Consider the following 20,663-nt stretch of genomic DNA (forward strand, 5'->3'; position numbering starts at 1 on the left):
TCTCTCTCTCTTTCTCCCACCTCTCCTCCTATCTGTCCCTCTCTCTCTCCCACCTCTCCTCCTATCTGTCCCTCTCTCTTTCTCCCACCTCTCCTCCTATCTGTCCCTCTCTCTCTCTCCCACCTCTCCTCCTATCTGTCCCTCTCTCTCTCTCCCACCTCTCCTCCTATCTGTCCCTCTCTCTCTCTCCCAACTCTCCTCCTATCTGTCCCTCTCTCTCTCCCACTTCTCCTCCTATCTGTCCCTCTCTCTCTCTCCCACTTCTCCTCCTATCTGTCCCTCTCTCTCTCTCCCAACTCTCCTCCTATCTGTCCCTCTCTCTCTCCCACTTCTCCTCCTATCTGTCCCTCTCTCTCTCTCCCACCTCTCCTCCTATCTGTCCCTCTCTCTCCCACCTCTCCTCCTATCTGTCTCTCTCCCACCTCTCCTCCTATCCGTCTCTCTCTTTCTCCCACCTCTCCTCCTATCCATCTCTCTCTCTCTCCCACCTCTCCTCCTATCTGTCCCTCTCTCTCTCTCCCACCTCTCCTATCCGTCTCTCTCTTTCTCCCACCTCTCCTCCTATCCATCTCTCTCTCTCTCCCACCTCTCCTCCTATCTGTCCCTCTCTCTCTCTCCCACCTCTCCTATCCATCTCTCTCTTTCTCCCACCTCTCCTCCTATCCATCTCTCTCTCTCTCCCACCTCTCCTCCTATCTGTCTCTCTCTCCCACCTCTCCTCCTATCCGTCTCTCTCTTTCTCCCACCTCTCCTCCTATCCATCTCTCTCTCTCTCCCACCTCTCCTCCTATCTGTCCCTCTCTCTCTCTCCCACCTCTCCTATCCGTCTCTCTCTTTCTCCCACCTCTCCTCCTATCCATCTCTCTCTCTCTCCCACCTCTCCTCCTATCTGTCCCTCTCTCTCTCTCCCACCTCTCCTATCCATCTCTCTCTTTCTCCCACCTCTCCTCCTATCCATCTCTCTCTCTCTCCCACCTCTCCTCCTATCTGTCCCTCTCTCTCTCTCCCACCTCTCCTATCCGTCTCTCTCTTTCTCCCACCTCTCCTCCTATCCATCTCTCTCTCTCTCCCACCTCTCCTCCTATCTGTCCCTCTCTCTCTCTCCCACCTCTCCTATCCATCTCTCTCTTTCTCCCACCTCTCCTCCTATCCATCTCTCTCTCTCTCCCACCTCTCCTCCTATCTGTCCCTCTCTCTCTCTCCCACCTCTCCTATCCATCTCTCTCTCTCTCCCACCTCTCCTCCTATCCATCTCTCTCTCTCTCCCACCTCTCCTCCTATCTGTCCCTCTCTCTCTCTCCCACCTCTCCTATCCGTCTCTCTCTTTCTCCCACCTCTCCTCCTATCTGTCCCTCTCTCTTTCTCCCACCTCTCCTCCTATCTGTCCCACTCTCTCTCTCTTTCTCCTACCTCTCCTCCTATCTGTCCCTCTCTCTCTCTCCCACCTCTCCTCCTATCTGCCCCTCTCTCTCTCCCACCTCTCCTCCTATCTGTCCCACTCTCTCTCCCACCTCTCCTCCTATCTGTCCCTCTCTCTTTCTCCCACCTCTCCTCCTATCTGTCCCACTCTCTCTGTCTTTCTCCCACCTCTCCTCCTATCTGTCCCTCTCTCTCTCCCACCTCTCCTCCTATCTGTCCCTCTCTCTCTCTCTCCCAACTCTCCTCCTATCTGTCCCTCTCTCTCTCTCTCCCACCTCTCCTCCTGTCTGTCCCTCTCTCTCTCTCTCCCACCTCTCCTCCTATCTGTCCCTCTCTCTCTCCCACCTCTCCTCCTATCTGTCTCTCTCTCTCTCTCTCCCACCTCTCCTCCTATCTGTCCCTCTCTCTCTCTCCCACCTCTCCTCCTGTCTGTCCCTCTCTCTCTCTCTCCCACCTCTCCTCCTATCTGTCCCTCTCTCTCTCCCACCTCTCCTCCTATCTGTCTCTCTCTCTCTCTCTCCCACCTCTCCTCCTGTCTGTCCCTCTCTCTCTCTCTCCCACCTCTCCTCCTATCTGTCCCTCTCTCTCTCCCACCTCTCCTCCTATCTGTCTCTCTCTCTCTCTCTCCCACCTCTCCTCCTATCTGTCCCTCTCTCTTTCTCCCACCTCTCCTCCTATCTGTCCCTCTCTCTCTCTCCCACCTCTCCTCCTATCTGTCCCTCTCTCTTTCTCTCCCACCTCTCCTCCTATCTGTCTCTCTCTCTCTCCCACCTCCCCTCCTACCTGTCCCTCTCTCTCTTTCTCCCACCTTTCCTATCTGTCTCTCTCTCTCTCTCCCACCTTTCCCATCTGTCCCTCTCTCTCTCTCCCACCTCTCCTCCTATCTGTCCCTCTCTCTCTTTCTCCCACCTTTCCTATCTGTCCCTCTCTCTCTCTCTCCCACCTCTCCTCCTCTCTCTCTCTCTCTCTCCCTCCTCTCCTCCTGTCTGTCCCTGTCTCTCACCCACCTCTCCTCCTCTCCCACCTCTCTCTCTCACCCACCTCTCCTCCTCTCCTCCTCTCTCTCTCTCTCCCACCTCTCTCCCTCCCCCCTCCTGCTTTCTCCAACTTCTAAACACTGAAATGTTTGTCGCAACGGCCACCTCTCTGCACCCTCCCAATGCAAGGTACACAGTGTGCATACATTCTGGCAGCGAGTCGACAAACACTCCCTCTTCCACACTGCATCTTTCTCCTCCTCTGGCAGCTGCACACACAGATGTGTTTTAAGATGATATGAAAGCTCCATCTTCCCTTTGCAGCACAGCTCTCCTCCCATCTCTTTTCACTTTCTCTCACCTCACTCTGCTCCTCTCCTCCAAACCGAGGACCGATAAGTCTCTCTCTCTCCTCTCTCTGTGTTTTTATTGCTTACCATCTCTGCCTCTTTCTCTCATCCAAATCCTCTTCTTTAGCCCCCTGGGCAGAATCTCTCAGTCCCTCCGTCTCTTCATGCTTGTTTTTATCACTCTGTCTCTCCTGCCCTCCCTCTCACTCAGGCTGTCTCAAGAGGTGTTTGTATATGGAGCTCTTATGGATGATGACTTCAAACTAGGCAGACGGAAAGAGGAGGGGGTGCTTCATAGTGATACAAATAAACCTGGGTTAACAAAGTGCAGGTGATACGGCAAAGCACTCATACAACATTACCGTCATGAGCAGCAACACATCTCTCACCACTCCTTAAAATGAAAGACACAGACAGGACTGAACATACATATTAGGATAGTTCTGTCATGTCCCTCTCATCAGGCGTTAAGCCCACATCAGCTGGGTTTTTTCTAAGCTGCATGTCAGCCTGCGATTAGGCCTGCTGCTTATTTACACACTTCTTTCTTCAGCCATTAAAAATTGCTGCTTAAACAGTCTTAGCATCACATTTATCCCAATTATCAACGACACTGGACAGCGTTAGTGTCTTATTTCAAAGGAAAATAGTTGTACTTAGCTGAATGCTAATATTGGCATGCTAACATGCTCACAACGATGTTAACATGTTTATGTTAAGAAGGTATAATGTTTAAGTTTGTCATCATTGTGAGTGTTACGAAAATTGTTGCGATAAATGTTCGTCAATGACCCTTTTACGATGACGAAGAGGAGATGTTGACGAGCTAAAAATAGATGATAAAAACTCTGACAACACGTATGTTGTTTTTTCGTTAATGAGACGAGACAGGACTCAAATGTGGTGTGCTGCCGGACATTTAAAATCCATGATATTTCAAAGCCTCAAGCACTAGTTAGAGATAACAGGTATCACAAAGGTGGTCATGAACTTTCAACTCTTTCTGCTTCCGGCTCTGTGCACGCTCACAGAAAAAGGAGTGATCAGTGCGTTATTGGACGCTTTGGCTGAGGGGGTCACATTTTCTCAAGTGAGCAACATTTTGACTAAAATGAAAATACATTTTATTGACTAAAAATGGACTAAAAGGTTTTGAGATGTCGTCGACTAAAACCAGACTAGAAGAACAGGAAAACCTCAAGTAGCCAAACTTTCGGCCGTTTCACTTTCACATTATTACACCTCCACTGCTAGTCTTGTAGTCGTACCACACATAAAAAAGTTTTACCTTTTTTTATTTAAATTAGCCAAATGATTCTGTTCTCTATGTAACATATTTAATTCGACATAACTTGTAACGGTGGCTGGTGTAGGTAGAGAGAGCTAGCAGCCTGGAGTTAGCTTAGCAGCAATCTCTGAACCCATCGGCTACCATTTGACGACGATATAGCCTCTGGGAGCAACGGCGAACACCGCAGGTATTCCGGTTTAACCAGCATTTAGCGATAAGGACTTCCAGCCAAGTCTTTCCATGCGCTGCATTGTTTACAGTCCAGTTAGCAACTTGAGAAGCGACCATGTCTATAGACTGTATGTCTGCGAGATAAATGGCATAATTTCTTGGTTCATTAAATCCCCCAGAGGAGCGCCCGTTCATCTGTTTCTGGTGAGTCTCAGTTTCACTGTAAATAGTAAGTTAAACTGAGGCTGCACTCTGGCTTACGTCAGCGGTATGCACCTGAAAAAAACACCACTTTTCTTCTTTTTCCTGCATACACCGAAGCTTTCTGATACGTGATTGGTCGACACTACTCCGACTACAAACGGAATTTTTTATGTAGTAATATCTGTAAATAGACATTAGCTTAGCAGTAGCTCCAGGTGAGCTGACAGAGTTGACAGAAAGGGGAATAGAGATTTCCAAACTGTAACTTTATTGTACAGTGTAACGTTGACGATACAGTTCTCCGTGATGCTACATTCACTAGTCATACATGACAGCATCTGTGACCTCTTCAATGCAAGTTGAAGACTTTTTTGTAGCCGTTAGAAATGCCTTAAATCTCTTGTGTTTTTTTCCCCGACTCTTTCCCCATTTTTCATAATTACAGCTTGATTGATATGGAGTGAATGTAGCATAAACACAAAGACCAGCAGAGGCTTATGGGAATGTGATTAGTTTAGCAAGTATTCGGTCATTATTTAAAGTAGTGGAGATATTTAAAATTCAATCTGATGAGGGCATAAAGATAATAAAGAAGTGGATCACTAAAGTCAGGCGTCTCTTTTGTAGAGATCATTTTATTCGAGACACAGAGTTCGATTAAGCGACCTACAGGAGTCACACTGATAAAATGCCTAAGAGCATCACAGGAGAGAGACCTGTTCTGAGATAAAATAACCTGTACGATGTAGTAGAGATTAGGCCTGTCTTTCTTCAGGGGTGCGATCGGAGATGTCTGTTCCACCTCTGTGACAAACGGTGGATGTCACAACTGTGGTTTCCTCATTAACAGGTTGCAGGTAGGATAATGGGGACTCGTCCTTGGCTTCAAAATAACATAATCACATGCGACACTGGAGCCGAGCGTGGCTGCGGGCCAAGAGGCCGACAAGGCAGGACCATGTAGGAGGAAAAGAGCCACAGTGCTCACACAGCAGAATATCTGAAGTATCACATTTCCCCGTCACGTCTTCTTTCTCTCTCATCACATCATTTGGTCTCGCTACATCTGCCTGCTTCATTTCCAACTCTTATTTTCTGTAGGCTAATCTTTGGTTCGCTCTAGGTCAGCAGATCATTTGGGATCACAGAAACAGGGATTGATCCGTCATATTTGTTATAAAGCCGGGGTCAAATGAGGAGAATTGTGCGATTCAGTCAGGTAACAATCATGAACTAACGCCAGTGATGAATCCTTTTCATGCCACAGACTACTCCCTCAGACAACCACAGACTGGTTATCTCACAGGCTGAATTGACCATTGTCAAGGGGTGGATTACAAATTATGAATGAGCGAGTGGTGATGATGAATATAGTGGAGTGAATAGGCGCCTTTGTGTAGCAAACAGACCACAATGTTGAGGAGTGGGCAACTGCCAAAGTTGAGGGACTTTTTTCTGATGAACACAGAACAAAGGGACACGGATTACACGCAGTAACAATGTGAACACACGCTAACGGTCATTACTGTGTTGTATGGAGCAGCTTAAGGGTTACTGCGGCACAATGGCATTTTTTGGATACAGCATTTCCAAATAGCTTGAGAAAAATCTATTTTAAGATGAAGGCTTATTCACTTTCTTGACTTGAGTTGAAATTGATACCACTCCCATGGCTGTCGTCTCTCTATGAAGCTAGAGGCCACTAGGCGGTTAGCCTAGCTTAGACAGGAAACAGGCAACAGCCTTACACATTAAACACACAAGATTAAAGGGGGGGTTATTATGCTAATTTCAAGCTTCATATTTCACTCTGATACCTGTGGAGGAGCTTAGCATAATTTACAGTTAAAAAGACTCACACTGGTGCTCTGTGCAGGCCCTCATACAGCCTCTGCCTGAAACGACTCAGTCAGCTCTGTCCCTTCAAGAAACCCCGCCCCTACAAGCCCACTTTCTTCTGATTGGCCAGCTCTAAGAAGCCTACTGAGGTCACAAAGTGGAGCGTGTAGAAAAAACAGTGTGAAACCTGGCGTTCACAGCAGCCTGCAGACTGAGCTGAGAAGCCTGGGGATTACTCCAACATACTTTTACCTACAGATTTGAAACTTCACCCACGTTTAGTCTGGACATCCAACATTATAACATTATATATATGTCTTAATATGTGAAACAGCATAATACCCCCTCTTTAATAAGTTGGCTGTAGAGGTTTTTTTTGTTACCTTTAGAAAGCGTTATGCTAACTGTTAGCTTTGTTTCCAGTCTTGACACTAAGCTAAACTAGCCTGCTGCTGGTTGTAGCCTCACTGCTAACGCATGAGAGTGGTATCATTCTTGTCGTTTAACTGTCTGCAAGGTACAAAATACGCAACATATTTCAGTGTGTTTTTAACTTAAAAGTGTAAGAAAGGGGAGCTACACTACAATGCAAATGTAATCGCTATGACACAAACATTCTTCCTATTGAGAGAGAAGGTCATAATGAGGGCTGAACAACTGAGGCGTTCAGAGAAAACAGACTCATACATTTTTAAGGAGCATTAAAAGAGGGCGTTAGTGTCTAATGCAGGCTTGTTACTGTACATATGACAGACTGTACCAGACTCAACCCTGACTAACATTGAAATGGGAAACCTTCAGTCTCGATGTAGTGGAGGTAAACTGATGTGTGGAAGAAATACAGAAATGAGACTGCTTTCATTAAAATGGAGGGGATTCAGTTTGTGGCAGTGTTTCAGGCTGTTACTCATAATGATAATCATTATTATTATCATACGATAATCAGGCACTCTAGTGTAGTGACATATTCAACCAACAATCCGGCAAACTGGCTTTTCTTTTCACATCAGACAATCTGCTGGGTACTTCAGCAATAGAAGAAGAAAGCCTTATAAGAGAGTGAATCCAGAGAAAAGATGCTGTAGCAGAGGGTCGGTAAGTCTGAGGTCTGTATGATGGTACGATATTCTATTCCTGGACAGGAAAGATGGGAGGGAGGCTCCGAGTCAGATCAATACCCAGAGGAACCAGCGATTATTGTACATGTCCACACCGTTCCTCCCATTTCCTTTCCAGCTCAATGACAGGCAGAGGAAGATCTTTAATGACTTGATCGGCTTTGATTTCTCGTGCAGTTTGAAAGAGAGCCTGAGGAAAGATCTATTCATCAGTTTATCCCCATTTATTCAGCTCCGGAGTTTCTACATAGGAATGTAAGAAAGATATCCCAGTAATAAAATGAAAGGTAAAAATCGAGTACATTTATAAGCGCAAATAGTACTGTAAAAGCAGCATATAAAGTGTAATATGGTTGTTTATTTAAAATGTGGTTATAATTAGTGATGCACGATATTGGATTTTTTGCCGATATCCGATATGCCGATATTTTACAACTCATTTAGCCGATTACCGATACCGATATTTTTTTCCCGCACACCTAATTGCAGAGATCATCAACTCTCTTCTGTATTGGAATTAGCGTACAGTATAATGGTGATGCTCTTATCACATTTGTTACAACGGTCGGGGTGACGGGTCTTGAGATGGTTAATCAAGTTTGTAGTGTTGAAAGACTTTGCCTTGGCTCCTCCTCGCATCACCGAAGCTGAGCAGTCATTGCAAATAGCAGTTTTGCTTTCTATTTCGGACACTTTGAAAAACTTCCACACCACGGACATTTTGGCTTCTAACTCTCTCATGCTGCAGGTAGACACATGTGACGTCATCACGCTGCGCCGCGCAGGTCTTCTTCGCGCCGGGGACATTGCGCTGAGATCGGGCATTTAATAAAGTATGCAGCAGCCCATTATTTTATCGGTTAATTATATCGGCGGTTAGCGTGTTGGCCGATGTCCGATAGTTCATTTTTAAGCCAATATCGGCCGATACCGATAACGTGCCGATAATATCGTGCATCCCTAGTTATAATAAAGCAACAGAATTTACAGTGGCTACATCTTTAGTCTTTGGTGAAGCTGCTTCAGCTGCTAAAAGAGGCTGAATAATGACTCTTCTCTTTGCAAATAGAAACAGGAAAACTCAAAGAGCTTCATGCAAACAATAGGCTGTTGACTCTAATGCTTGATTAAACACAGTTCAGGAGCAAAGTGACAAACTAATGATGTTTTACCCTAAAATGTAAATTTGGGTGTAACAACAGTGGTAATGCCTTTTTATCCATTGGCAGGCAACTTCTCCGGGCAGAAACACCGCACAGTTGCATCCTTCTCACAGCACTTTGCTGAGGGAAACGGGCAGGAGTACATGCTACAGCAAGCACAAGACCAGAATCACGACTCTCTGACAATATGACAAAACGATTTGCATGTTGCTGCAGATGACACATGGAGTATATTATGTTCTTTAATATGTGATGGTGTGGATGGAACAATAAACAGAATGGAGGAGAGAAGAGAGAGAGGCTGAGGAAATGTATGAGAGGGAAGCTCAATAAAAGCCTGCACTCTACTGCTGTAGGCTTTCATCAGTCAACATTGACGATGTGCAAATATATGAGCTGGAACAGAACGTCCCCCTGAGCTACAAAGACTTTCCCCACATTCAAACTCGTATTAAAGACAGGGGCCATAATCTGACAGGACTCCTCAAACAAGGAACAAACAGTTCAACCTCCTCAAACCCACTGACCCTTCAGTGGACAAGGCAGTGCAGCAAAGCATTATTTCCAATTCCATTGCAGACCCCAAAGCTCCCACAGATGCAGATGTCAGGCTGAACTTAGGAAACCAACTGTGCATGAAGGCAGAAGAAATCAAGAATATTTCTATTTCCAATGGAGCCTTGGGTTTAATTTATTTTTATAAAACCCTAGACCGAGAGCTGTAACAAGCTGATACAGAATATATAGCTATTTTTATACCATGAAATTTCTAAGAACCTACTTAACAGTACCTGCTTAGCATCAAACGGCAGGCAGAGAGAGTTAGCAACTAGCTGGTTAACACAGTGGAGCATTAAGCCAGACCAATTCAGGGTTTTTGGAACGGATACAAAATCTTTTTTAGATGTGGGAAAAAAACAGATTACCATCATGGTGTCTGATACAGTGAATGTTTATGGGATTTTAAGGGGGAGTGAAAATAGATATTTGTACTTGATTAAAGCACCAAATTTGCACAGATATAACTACGCAAAGGCTCCTCAGCAGGCTGCTTAGCCGTGCCAACAGTGCTGAGTGTATGGTAAACTATGGAGTCAGTCAACACTTATCTGGACAATCTACGTGTTGAAACAATTTCTCAATCACCCAAAGCATTGTTTTCTGTATTAAATGTTCTGATGACACAATATCTGTCATAGGTCCATATCCTCTCACAGCAGTAATAAAGGTCACGAAAAGTAACCCATAGATTTGTGTACGTTGACACTTTTTCGTGACTGTAAGAACAACCTTCAAACAAATGCATTTTAATTTGAAGTATTTTCAGAGCCTGCAATACAAACGCCTTTAGGAAGTCAGGAGTGTACGTAGTTAATGAAGGAGTAACAGAGTAAAAAGAGTAACATCGTCTGCATACAGGGAGGAGGTTGGGGACTTTCACCCAGGAGACCAGGTTCATGTCCCATGTGAAACTAAAAGTTAGTATTGACTTATCATAACAACCAAAATTACTAAATAATGTTTAGAAAAAAAATATTATTTTGGGTTAAATAATAGGTCAATAATGACTTTTGATTTCACAAGGGACACGAAACAGAGGTCTCTGTGAAAAAAGGTCTGAAAGAGAGCTCTAAAGGATTATGTGTCACAACCATGTAATCAGTGTTAAGAGGTTTTGGTCATTTCACAAACCAAAATGGAAAAATAGTAGGCCTTTCCATTTCTATACATCCTATCCTATAGATAAACACTTTGTGACTATATCATGAACTGCCATTATACTAAGCTGGGCATTTCCCTCGTGGCGGTGGAGACCAAAAACAGAGCGCAAGTAGAGTAATTATGAAACTAATATCTGCATGGTGACCAGAAACTTGACTCATATTTAATAGGCTTTTTTACAGTGCAATTCCACCATAGCACCCTAACAAAACTCCGCCGTGAGGCCGCCTTTACTATTTTACATTGGACCGAGCAACACCAGCGTGTGTTTTTACAGTGCTTTCCGGCGTTGCGCAAGCAAAACTGCCGCAAGGTGTACAAACAGCATGCTTCACACACACACACACACTCACACACACACATACAACGCTGTTCTGCCCTTCTGGCTCCTCCGTTTACACTGACGCCTTTCCGCCTCTGTTACTAACTCCGAACAAATTCGCCCCACCATTTCGCCTCCATTCATTTGACATATTAGACGAGGCGTAACAGAGGCGTGATAATCCTGCCTTGAACTGGCGGTGTAAAAGAGGCTCATGTGGTCTGGTTAATGTGCAACTGTTTACTTAGAAGTTGATATATCAACTTTAAAGGTGACAATGTGTTTTAAACTTAAAAATCAGGTATTGCTGGTTTGAGAAAAAGGTTTAACATTTTTACAAAAGATATTAAATGTTTTTTTGAGGATCTTTGTATTTCATAAATATTGTTGCTATGGTATTTCCTTAATTTTAAATATATTTGTAGAATATCATAGTTATAGTGGAGGTAAAACAGCTTTCCATTCCATTGCACTATAATGTATATGTTTAATATTTTCACATTTTATTCAGTTATGCCTTTTTATACATTTTCCATTCGTAGTATAGGTTTCAAGTGTCATTGAGGCCTCATGAAATAGCTCAAACTATAGGATACTCAGCCCTTGGCTGCACAGCTGTTTCTTGAAGGTTAATGGCACTGACATTGCACAACATCCAACAAGGACTCATACAAACAATGCAGTGCCTTGGTGACAAATGTGGCTTCTGGCACTCATATAAAGGACCATTGTATGAGAAGTGATTCTCCTGAATCATCTACAACAACAAGGAAAGCAGATTAAAAAAGGAGGCCAGAAAAGGCAAAATACTTAATTTTTAGAGGACATTCACTGAGGTGAAATCTTAGGGGGGAGAGCCATCAGGCACGCTCTTATCTGTCATCTACAGCTGTGAGCTCTATGCTAATGTAGAGCAGAAAATGTTGTCTTTTTCCATTACTGAGCTGTACAGAAGTTACTCTATGGCAACACTTCAGTCGCAGATAAAAGGTAGAGACCGATGAGCACTATTTCTGTTCCTGGTATGCACTCAACAAGCTCCTTTTATGTCCTACCAAACAAGATAAACACACGGAGCCATGCAGGACAAAGTGTGAACATTAGCTAAAAGAGAAAAGCGACAGAAGTTGGAGCTCTGAAGTCGTCATCAGAAGAAGCCTGAGCGCGCTGCAGCATGTTGGAATGTTTGTGACTCGAACAAGCAGATTACGCTGCTTTCTACCAGGGTTTAACTTCTGCCTGCTACAGAGGATAATGAGGACAGGATGATGAGGATTGATTGTACCTCTCTACCTACCAAACAAATGTTAAATTATAGCAGCTACAAAAAAGAAGTCACAGGAGAGTTTTCAGAGGAAACAAGGATGATAGAGAGGACAAAGAGCATTACAGACTGGTGCTTTAAAATCCCTTGCCTCTCATAGAACAGCTCTGTGCCGCCACTGACATGGATAATACGTCTAGTTATTAGGTTTTCTCCCCCATGTGTTGTACGTTACACTTTTATAGACCTTTAGCCCTCTCTGGAGGCCGCAGAGTGGCTAATGTGGAACAATTCCCCAAGACTGAGGCTAAAAACAGAGTTCTTCGCCGTGGTCGTTGAAGCTCACCTGGTTTTGCTTAGGAACTACAAGAGGGAAAAAATAATCCAGGTTTGGTCAGTACAGTCACAGAGGATAAAGGACAAGGTGACCGAATGCATTTCTGTCCTACATTTTCATCAGGAAGGTAATATCGGTTACACACGGGAGGAAGCCGCTTTATCGACTCTGCTCTGATCGCAGAGAATGGAGCCTAAACTCCCCGATAAGGTCACTGCTTCCTCACGGAGCAGGAGACAGAAAACACCAGCAGCACTTCCTCTCCGCGTGTGCTTGGAATGCATTAAGCTCTCGAGTGTGCATTATCATTTTCTGCTTACTGTTTGATAATCTTCATGGCTCTATAAATGGGAAAAGTGTGAATTTCCTGAGAGCATGAATGGGGATTTAGTAGTTGGTTGGCTGGAAGCAAAGAGGCATTATGGGTGATATGATTAAGCCATTAAAAACCGGAGAATCTAGGGCGAGAGAATCACCACTGGCAAGACAGATGGTTTATCACAACTCAGGCGATGTGTTTGTATCTCCCTTTAATACACCCCAATCTATTGGCTCTGGATAAAAGGTATCAACACAGCAGCTAGGTTGTGTCCCCTACAGGGTCCCTGATAGCACAACATGTATGGGATCATCTCACTACAAACCCAACAAGCCCCAGGTGAAAAAGGCAAACTGAGCTGTTGACCTGAGGGTGCGGTCCGGCTGATCCGGCACTAAAAGGATGTAACTTAAACAGAGTGTGTTGCCCTTGGTTTGTTTAAGGTTTATTTAATACAAGAAACACTTCCATGAATATACTGTCTGTTTAACCACACGATGAAAGCTCTCAAGCATGTCAGTCGTCGACAAAAATGTTCTGCACCAAAGATTTTCCTTCCCTCAAAGTAGGCACAAAAAGGGTAACATCATCAGCGTATACACAAACACGATTAAACATACAGACTGACTAAACAGACCAGTGTGGCTACACCTGTTCAGTGTCAACCAAGGTGAATTAGTTTATCAGTTTTCATCTGGTATGGGTTTCATTCCCTCGGCTCAGTGTACCTGCAGAGATACCAGGCTGTGTTTTTTCCAAAGTTTAAAATCACAATACCTCATAGTGTGGAAAGCATTGGCTTTCATGAAGTTATTATAACATAGTTCAGGACGTCTCCCTCACCAACTCCATCACCTGTGCCTCACTAGCTCTCACACCTGTGCCTCACTAATGCAATTGCCCGTGCTTACACATCCTGTTGACTAAGTTCTCAAAAGCACCCCCTTCATTCTTAGTCTCAACTCCCGGGGTCCTGACAGCTCCTGCTAACTCGTCCCCATTCGACCCCTTCTCATCCCACCCTACTTAGACCCCCTCTCATCCCACCTTACCTCGACACCTTCTCATTCCATCCTACTTTGCCCCCTTCTCATCCCACCTTACCTCCATCCCCTTCTCATCCCACTTTAACTCCATCCCCTCTCATCTCATTCTACTTAGACCCCCTCTAATCCCACCTTACCTCAACACCTTCTCATTCCATCCTACTTCGACCCCTTCTCATCACACCTTACCTCGACCCCTCGACCCCCTCTCATCCCACCTTACACGACCCCTTGACCCCCTCTCATCCCACTTTACCTCGACCCCTTCTCATCCCACCTTACCTCGACCCCTCTTATCCCACCTTACTCGACCCCTCGACCCCTTCTCATCCCACTTTACCTTGACCCCTTCTCATCCCACCTTACCTCAACTCCCTCTCATCCCACCTTACCCCGACCCCTTTTCATCCCACCTTACCTCGACCCCTTTTCATCCCACCTTACCTCAACCCCTTCTCATCCCACCTTACCTCGACCCCTTCTCATCCCACCTTACCTCGACCCCCTCTCATCCCACCTTACCTCGACCCTTTAGTATATTCCAAATAAACTACTTTTATACCATAAAATGGCGTGGTCTTGTTGGTGAACATTTACTTAAGGTTAAATGAGGCTAAGGATTGATGACACTAAAAACGAAGTCAAAACCCCACCATGACCGAATGACCAACTGAATGTGGATCAGTCACATTATCATGATGCTCATTCTAATCCTCACATAAAGGTTAAGAGATGAAGTTGTAGAAAGATTAGTTTGGGTAGAAAAGATGAAAAGATAGAGAAACAGAACATGAAAGCACCAGCCAAACAAATTTACATCAACAAAAATATCTATTAAAATATAAATGCAGTGTTGACCTTTATCTAACTCGAACCCACTTCACTGTAATGACTTTAACTTTAAGCTAAATTGCTCATAATAAATCTGTGTTATCCCAGTCCGGAGCTGGCCACTTAATATTTATAGTTCGCCTGATGCTTATCTGAAGTCTTCCTTGAAATGTCGCCCCGCATCAAGAGCTGGTTCACTAAAGCAATCTGTCACTCGTGTGTTTGACCGATCAGGTGAGGTTAATCAAGCTCCAACGTAACCAGCAGCAAGGTCACCCCACATGGAGGCGGTTTTCCTCGATCGCTAATGCAGCTAATGTGCAGCTCAGCACTTACTGGAGAGGAGAAGGAGAACAGGAAATATATCTCTGTGGAGCACAGAAATGATGCCGAGAGAGAGAGAGGGAGGCATTAAGTTCGGAGTCATTAGGCTCAACACACTGCTGTCATTATATCAGACTGCATTACATTCATTTATGGAGCTGTAGGAGGGCACAAAACCAGTGGCTCCGTCTGTCTGCTGCTGTGAAAAACAGCTCTTCTTCAGGGAACTTCAGTGTGATGCTTTCTCCTGCCCTGCCTTACTCTGCTGTATTTAAAGCAACCTGTGTGACACTGAACCTGTCTAAATCTGTCTGAAGCAAAGCTGAGGTATTCGGCTTGCTTAAGAGGCAGCGAGAGCCCCGGACAAGAGTCCATAAGACGAGTGCAGATCCCTGCTTAATACAGTTTTCTCATGCATTTTGCAGACTGTAAAGTGCAGGCATTAATACCAAGCATCAAGGATGGAGTTAAATAAGTTTACATGGCCGAAAATGGACCCTTCAGATCTCAGCACGGCCTCAGAGAAGACCTTTGCTATCAGATCCTAACACGGGTGAAAAAAGCGTTTCAACCCATCGTTTAAGATCAGCTTCACTTGCTGAACCGGCACACTTTCATACATTTTACACAGAGAAACACAGTTTATAGAGAGCTTTCAATATCATGCTTCCATTCTCAATACTACACTGATTGTTTGTTACATTAGAATTTGCCTGAAAACCTTCACCGGATACTTGCCAACACTCCATTTTAGGCCGTATTGGAGCTTGTTACAGATACAGGAATCAATTCTGGAACAACTCTAATTAACAGAATCAATGAGAAAAAGGTCATTTATTGTACAACAGATTGAGTTCAAATTCAAACACATTTTTAGGCGTGTATGCAGAAACAATAATTCATACGGTCTGTTTCCGAAGTGAGATCCTCTGTGTATCCGAACAAATGTCCTACATCTTTAACCAGAGTGCTGGCTGATTGGGCAAATACAAATTACATGACCTGATTTCCATAACACAGAATCTTATCAACACTGGCCTCCGAGGGAACACAAACTAATTGGTGAGAGTTTTTTGTAATGATGGCCGCTTAATTAATCTTTGAAGCGGCAGCTTGTGAGTATTGAAGCTACAAAGGAAGATGGCTGAGAGGATGAAAGTCATCCCGGTCTGCTCTGGAAGGGATTAGGAAGATGTGGTGGAGGGATGGAGACAATGAGGCGATCCGAGCCTCCGGTGAGGAAAATCTCAACTGGAGAAATCACCCTGCCTTTCTGCTGGGCTGGCTGACTGACACTGACGCGTGTGAGGGCTGTTAGGTGATATCATGCTAATCCCACTGAAGTCACCAAACCCAATCCTTCACTCCATGAAGCATTCAGGGAAATGTGCCGGCAAGTCGGAGCAGGAGGATTCCAGGGGGCAAAGAGTCACGGCTCTCCTCTTCTGGTCCACAGCCCACATGAAGCTTTGATACTTTTAAACAGCAAACTTATACTGAATGTTCATCGTCTGGGCTGCATGTTCCCTTATTCGGACATTTTGCCATCTCTTGGTTGTAGTTTATAGAGTCGCTATAAGACAGAATATTCTCCATTAAAACACAGAGAGGAGGCGCTGCTGGGATCTGACAGCAATTTAACACAAAGCAGGAGGTCCTGGTGAATGGCTCGGCAAAAAAGGGAATAAATTACCTCCCAAAAACATGGTGGACTTTCTTATTTATCCTTTTTTATTCCTACCGAATTCCCCACTGCGGATCAATAAAGTACTATCTTATCTTATGTCTATTATCGGTGATCTTTGAAAAACTGTAGTGTTGTGCATTTATTGATCTTACACTATTCACTTGTCTGTGTGTGTGATTACTCGAGGGGGACTCCATACCCTCTCTTGTGGACATAATAATCCCCAACTCGAACACAGTCTCTGAAGCGTGTCAAAGAAACCCAAGAAGAAACATTGATTTACAGCTGGGTGTCAGTTGGAATTCTACAGGACGATAGTTGATGCAATGCCTGAGTGTTAAATGCTGGTACCCGATCCATAACTTATGGACACCACATGTTTTCCAGGGTTAAATCTGCTCAGACTCAAAGAGTAAGGACACAAGATTGTAAGTCCGACAAAGCATTTGACACCAGTGAAAAAAAACTACTGAGATTTGATACAAAGCCATTTATATTTTAGACCACTCAGCCCTGATATTTAGGGGTGTTTACAGTAAGAGTAGACTCTTAAATGAGTAGATGTCTGTGAAGGTTCTCAGTCATCTAGGTCATGGTAATTCGAAGCTTATTCCAGAAGGCAACTGGACTTGGTTGAAGTTCTTGAAGTCGTTTCACCTCTGGAGGAGTTCTTCAGAACAGAAGAAGCCTTTCGTGTAACAGTGAGGGTAGCTGTTTGTTTTCTGTCTCACCTCTCACAGGTTAAGACTCCCTAAAAGTGGACTAATCTTTACTTTTCTGACCCTCCAGCCCTCCTGCAGTCCATTTAATGACCCCAGCAGTGCCACGCTCTCAACAGGATGACATCAGGCTTCTCTCTCAGCCAGCAGCAACCTGCTCAGGTTACCTCAAACCAAGTGTGGAAAGCAGCGCTCATCCGCTGACAGCAAACTGCTCCACTGCATCACTCTGCAGCAGTACACTCGTCCCTGCAGCCTGCACGCAGGAAAACAAGCCCGGCTCGGCAGCTGAGGCTCTCTTCCCGAGCTAATATTGTGGTCTGTTCCAAAAATAGAATCACATGCTATTCTCGCAATGAGACAACTATAATATGTCTTATTCAAATCCACTTTGACTGACATGGAGTGTAAACAGAAAGCCTGTTTAGTCTGCTTACCCTGTCTAAAATGGTAGCCTTTATATGATATGAAACACACCAAACATACCAGGGGATGGAATTATGGATATGTTATTGTAAGGGGAGCTGCCTTCATGGCTTAACTCCTCATTAAAATCACAAAACATAAACCAGCCCTATCCAATAGCAGGAGAGCTGAGGCATCAGACAGTCTGTAGTAGTCAGGCTAGTGTAGAAATCCCTGAATGACATCATAAAGTTAATAAACATTTGGTTACCTGGAGGAAAGATAGGCAGATCTCATACCAAATACAACAACTAACAGCCAATCATAGCCTACTATCAGCCTCTAAGGATGCTGTGGAAAACAACTAAAGCAGCAATTACTACTAGTACTCACAGGAATACCGTGTAAATAGGCTAATATATAGTAACCGACAATAAGGTCAAAACCAGACACTAGCATGTGCCAGAAAGTAGCCATTTTCCTTAAGAGGATATATAATATTAATAGGCTTATTTTAAACAGCTGCTACTATAACAACAAGCAAGTCAAAACCATTATTGTACAGGCCTGTGGGCTAATCAATTGGTAAATTTGGGACGCCCTCGTGCAGACAAAAGAACGGTGCCGCGAGGTGTATGATGGTGCGGTGCTCGTCTACCCAACATCACCTGTCCCTACTTCCTTCCCTCCTCCTTTCTTAAAACCGCATCGTCCAAAGCGAAACAGGCATCCCGGACTTACCCAGTACACCGGAGGAGGCTTGCTGCGGGGCAGCGCCAGGCTCCGGCCTCTCTGCGTCCCCTTGCTGCGAGCGGTGTCGGTGCCGGGAGCTCTCGCTGCCGTCGCCGGCGGTGGTCGCACCACTGGCGGCCGCCGCGACCGCAGCGCCGGCCCCCGTGTCGGGCATGCTCTCTATCAGCGAGGAGCGACGGAAGGTGAAGATATTCTCCGGGAAATAGTGCAGTGGTATCGCATCTCAAGAGGGCAAAGCATGGGTGTAGGTAGAGCGGCGGCCGGCGGAGGTCCGAGTGAAGGGTTAAATGAGTGTGAAAGTGAAGTGAAGGTTGTCGGTGTCGGTGCGGCGGAGGATCATCCTGGTGGTGCTGCTGTGGAGGAGCAGGATGCGCGGCTAGATGGAGAGCGCTCCTCCAACGACTACAGAGGAGGGACAAAGAGAGGGAGGGCGGGGGGAGGGGGCTGGATGACACACACACACACACACACACCTTACAACAATTCACTACTGTAGTCTAATGATTTAATGAGTTGTTTAATCAGTTGTCTCAGTAAAATTGTGAGGCTGATTTAAGAATTTCCTCATAAGAAATATGAAAATATAAGCTTTTAAGTCAATTTACTTAGCTATTATTACAAACACACTTAATTTACAGCCCACTTCAAGACGTCTTAACCCATGTGATCATTTTTAACTTGAAATGTTGCACATGAATTTTGTTTTTGTATATTTTTAGTGTGATTTTGATTTTTCTGTCTAAGCTACACAGGGACTACAGATGTAAATTAGCATTCTCGCTAACTCTGGCCTGTTTACATTTTCTATTTACATACTGATGTTCTTTAACTTGCTCTGTCTCTATTACATAAACAAACAAATACATACATGAATAAGATTATTTAAAGAACATTATAGTGTCTTATTATCTAAACATGCCAGGAGAAGTTACAGTGACCTCTACCAGCTCACAGGCTTGACCAGCTTGACTACATTAACACAGAACAGACAGACAAAACACACGTAAACTTAAAGCATTACTTATGTGATCACCAAACTCCTGATAACTGTCTTGGAGATTTATGCACCCACCTCTAATTAGAACACAATACTCGTCTCAGCAGCAGGTCTCTGAGGCAGGTGCTTTCTGCAGGTAGACTCCTGTGTGAGTGTGACGGCACTATCCTGTCCTGGAAGATTAAATAGGCCATGACTTATTTATTAACGCAAAAAATATCCTCATAGATTAAATTTTTAAAGACACACGGGTTTAGGGACAAGAATCTTCACTTCAGTCCACCCGACACTCTACAATACACACTGTGTACGCAGCAGCTGTATGATATCTGTTGTAATTGTATATAACACAAGAATGAAGGCTGACTTTACAATTAGGCTTTCATTAGTCTGCTAACTGTTGTCTTTTGTCTTTTAACATGGAAAACTATTGTTGACCTTTGTGAGCAAACCAAAGTGAGCTCACGCCCAAAACACATCCTCCAAAACAAATAGTGACACACTCTGTCAGTTGATCCTGCAGGTGAAGCATGTGTTTCTGTCATAAATGTACATAATGGTACGTGCTCTGTGTGTGTGTGTGTGTGTGTGTGTGTGTGTGTGTGAGAGAGAGAGAGAGAGAGAGAGAGAGAACATTTGATCATCTTTAATCCAGTCTTTTGGTCAGGAGAGATAAAGATTATTGTGTATTGATGCTGCTCAACAGCTGTGAGGTGGCAGCTGTCATGCTTTGCGCACACAATGAGTATCCAATAAATAATTGAGATCCCAGGTTAAAGATTGCTACCCGGGCCTCAGGCCACGTCTCCTCTGCATGTACACAATCCATCTCCTCGGCCCTCCTGGACGTTGTATCTTGCTGTACAACCATCGAGCAGGCAGGCGGGCAGGCAGCCCTCCCCCTCACATGGCTCACAGCTCAGAAGTATCTCGTCTTCGAACAGAATTTCTGCTTACTCACCACCCTCTGGGCTGACAGCTGCAAGGAGCTGCAGTGGGGCACACACACACACACACACACACACACAAGCACCATGAGGCCTTTACTCTGTGTTTATATTCTCTGAAATTCGTGATGCATGTAGGCCTACACTTAAATCAATTTCGGGTTTAAGACACAAAAACGTATCCTACGCAGCACACAGCAAAATGTTGAGTGGTGAATTTACTTGGTGTGTAACTCAACATGAAGAATGATGATTTACAGAAAAAAATATGAATTGAAAAATAAACCACCAACATATTAAATATATTAAACGAAATGTATATATGCAAAGTATTACAATAATCCTCACTGACAAATATGGAAAGAAAGACTTTTTTTTTTTCATACAATAAACTCTTAACTGTATTCGGGAGGACAGCACACGTTTGTGGTTTTTGAGACTTTTATTGAATAAAAATA

The 20,663-nt window shown here is 44.4% G+C and overlaps 1 protein-coding gene across 1 annotated transcript in view; it reads right to left on the reverse strand.

Moving 5' to 3' along the window:
• Positions 1-18,565, reverse strand: part of ano8b (anoctamin 8b) — a 50,286-nt gene extending 31,721 nt beyond the window's left edge. The window contains exon 1 of the mRNA XM_069680355.1: positions 18,250-18,565. Coding sequence (XP_069536456.1) covers positions 18,250-18,415 — 166 coding nt within the window. The 5' untranslated portion in view covers positions 18,416-18,565. The remainder of the gene's footprint in view (positions 1-18,249) is intronic.
• Between the last annotated feature and the right edge of the window lie 2,098 nt (positions 18,566-20,663).

The sequence above is a fragment of the Semicossyphus pulcher genome, unplaced genomic scaffold (assembly GCF_022749685.1).
Source record: "Semicossyphus pulcher isolate SPU_LCO1_2020_fin unplaced genomic scaffold, fSemPul1.0.p SCAF_4, whole genome shotgun sequence".
Lineage (NCBI taxonomy): Eukaryota > Metazoa > Chordata > Actinopteri > Labriformes > Labridae > Semicossyphus > Semicossyphus pulcher.